The sequence below is a fragment of the Cydia fagiglandana genome, chromosome 19, assembly GCF_963556715.1.
Source record: "Cydia fagiglandana chromosome 19, ilCydFagi1.1, whole genome shotgun sequence".
Taxonomy (NCBI): Eukaryota; Metazoa; Arthropoda; class Insecta; order Lepidoptera; family Tortricidae; genus Cydia; species Cydia fagiglandana.
Genome location: NC_085950.1, coordinates 8,738,733 through 8,741,289, shown reverse-complemented (window position 1 = coordinate 8,741,289; position 2,557 = coordinate 8,738,733). Strand labels below are relative to the sequence as shown.

General features: G+C 40.0%; 1 protein-coding gene across 1 annotated transcript in view; it reads right to left on the bottom strand.

Annotated features, from left to right (window-relative positions):
• Positions 1-657: 657 nt before the first annotated feature.
• The window catches only part of LOC134673780 (E3 ubiquitin-protein ligase RNF123-like), a 54,988-nt gene continuing 53,088 nt past the window's right edge, over positions 658-2,557 (bottom strand). The window contains exons 36-37 of the mRNA XM_063531806.1: positions 2,451-2,557; positions 658-1,071 (exon numbers count right to left, since the gene is read on the bottom strand). Coding sequence (XP_063387876.1) covers positions 975-1,071; positions 2,451-2,557 — 204 coding nt within the window. The 3' untranslated portion in view covers positions 658-974. The remainder of the gene's footprint in view (positions 1,072-2,450) is intronic.

Here is a 2,557-nt window from a genome sequence, read left to right as displayed (position 1 = left end):
AATATGTATTAAAAATAATATAGTTTCATTTGAATACTTTATTCTGAAAATCGATTAAAAATAACTATTTAAAATTAATGAACAATATTCAAAATAAATCAAGTGATTACAAAACGAATACATTATATACAGATGTAGTGCATAATTATTTTCCATCGTATTTTCACGGAAACGTACGAACGTGTCTTGGTATTCATCAGTCAGTCTTGGTACAAAAAAAGTACTGAGGTTGACTGACAGCATGACAAATACGAACTTTTCCGAGAAAATACGATGGAAAACAATTATGCACTACACCTGTATCATAAAATAGAATCTAACTCTTAAATTCAACTATTGGATAAATTTACGCAAGGTAGGTATAATTTAAAAATTCGTCCACATTGGCGAATGTGCATTTAAGTCTGCATTACATACCTAGGTTGTGCGATTAGTGCGTAGGTCGTTTTTAATCATGACCAACCATATACCTAGTGGCTAGTAAGTATTGAAAAAAAAAACACATTCTGTGGCGAATTCCACAAAAAGGTCTGGATCGGTGATAGGACGTGTCTGGCAGCTACTTTATTATCCTGCATAAGTCTGGGCTATACACCCTTGAAGTATAAAGCTAAGTTTTTAAGATAAATATCATGTCAAAAATTAAGTGTGAAAAAGCTTTAAGTATCCGACATGTTTTTGGAATGCCTCTTGCATTTGCGGGGTATCCCACAGGTCTGGACGGATCTTCATAGATTGCTTCAGTACCGAAGGAACTGTATATCGTTGGTTGAATCACAGAGTGAAACCGTCGTATCTCCATCTTTTTTTGAACAGAAGTGAACTGTTCTTGTCAGATATACTTCTAAGCGTCGTTCGATCCGCTAAACGCCTTATTGGCTAATATACAGTGGCGTTCAAAAGTGCATGGATAGATGTCGACCGTAATGTCTTAATATTACGGTTGAAACATCTCCATGCACTTTTGACCAGCTTCAGTTGTTTGCCGGCTCGATTTCTCGTACTGTTTCGATCTCCGCTTTACAGAAGAAACATTGCTTGCTGTTGAGCATATGTTGCATAACACAGGCTCTGAAAATGAAATAAGTTTTACGTTCATGAATTTCAAAAATTCCTCAAAACCCGGTCTAGTGCGAGTCGAACCCGCGCACGAAGGGTCCCGTACAGTTACGCAAAAAAAAAAGCGGCCAAGTGCGACTCGGACTCGCCCATGAAGGGTTCCGTAACAGCAAGTAACATAATAAAATTGGGGTTTACGGTTTATGACGTATTAAAAAAAAACTACTTACCAAATCTTATTCAAACCAATTTTCGGTGGAAGTTTGCATGGTAATGTACATCACATATTTTTTTTAGGTTTATCATTCTCTTATTTTAGAAGTTACAGGGGGGGGGACACACATTTTACCACTTTGGAAGTGTCTCTCGCGCAAACTATTCAGTTTAGAAGAAAATGATATTAGAAAAATCAATATCATTTTTGAAGCGCTGGTGGCCTAGCGGTGAGAGCGTGCGACTTGCAATCTGGAGATCGCGGGTCCAAACCCCGGCTCGTACCAATGAGTTTTTCGGAACTTATGTACGAAATATCATTTGATATTTACCAGTCGCTTTTCGGTGAAGGAAAACATCGTGAGGAAACCGGACTAATCCCAATAAGGCCTAGTTTACCCTCTGGGTTGGAAGGTCAGATGGCAGTCGCTTTCGTAAAAACTAGTGCCTACGTCAAATCATGGGATTAGTTGCCAAGCGGACCCCAGGCTCTTATGAGCCGTGGCGAAATGCCGGGATAACGCGAGGAAGAAGAAGAATATCATTTTTGAAGACCTATCCATAGATACCCCACACGTATGGGTTTGATGAAAAAATAATTTTTGGGTTTCAGTTCTATGTATGGGGAACCCTAAAAAATTATTGTTTTTATTCTATTTTGGTATGAAAATCTTAATGCGGTTCACAGAATACATCTACTCACCAAGTTTCAACAGTATAATGCTTATACTTTCGGAAAAAAGTGGCTGTGACATACGGACGGACAGACAGACAGACAGACAGACAGACAGACAGACAGACAGACAGACAGATAGACAGACAGACAGACAGATAGACAGACAGACAGACAGACAGACAGACAGACAGACAGACAGACAGACATGACGAATCTATAAGGGTTCCGTTTTTTTGCCATTTGGCTACGGAACCCTAAAAACGGTAAAAAGAAATCACGTTTGTCGATTGGGAGCCCCACTTAAATATATATTTTATTTTGTTGTTATAGCGGCAACAGAAATACATCATCCGTGAAAATCTATGGGTCATGTCATGAGATACAGCCAGGTGACAGACGGACAGACGGACAGAGGAGTCTTAGTAATATGGTCCCGTTTTTACCCTTTGGGTACGGAACCCTATAGGTAGTGAACAAAAGCCAGATTTATACGTGCCCTCACCTGCACGAATGGTGTCCACAAGGCATGAAGGCAGTGTCCGCGGGACGCGCGTAGCAAATAGTGCAAAGCAGTTCTGATTGCGTGCCGCTACCTCCCGGTGACGACTC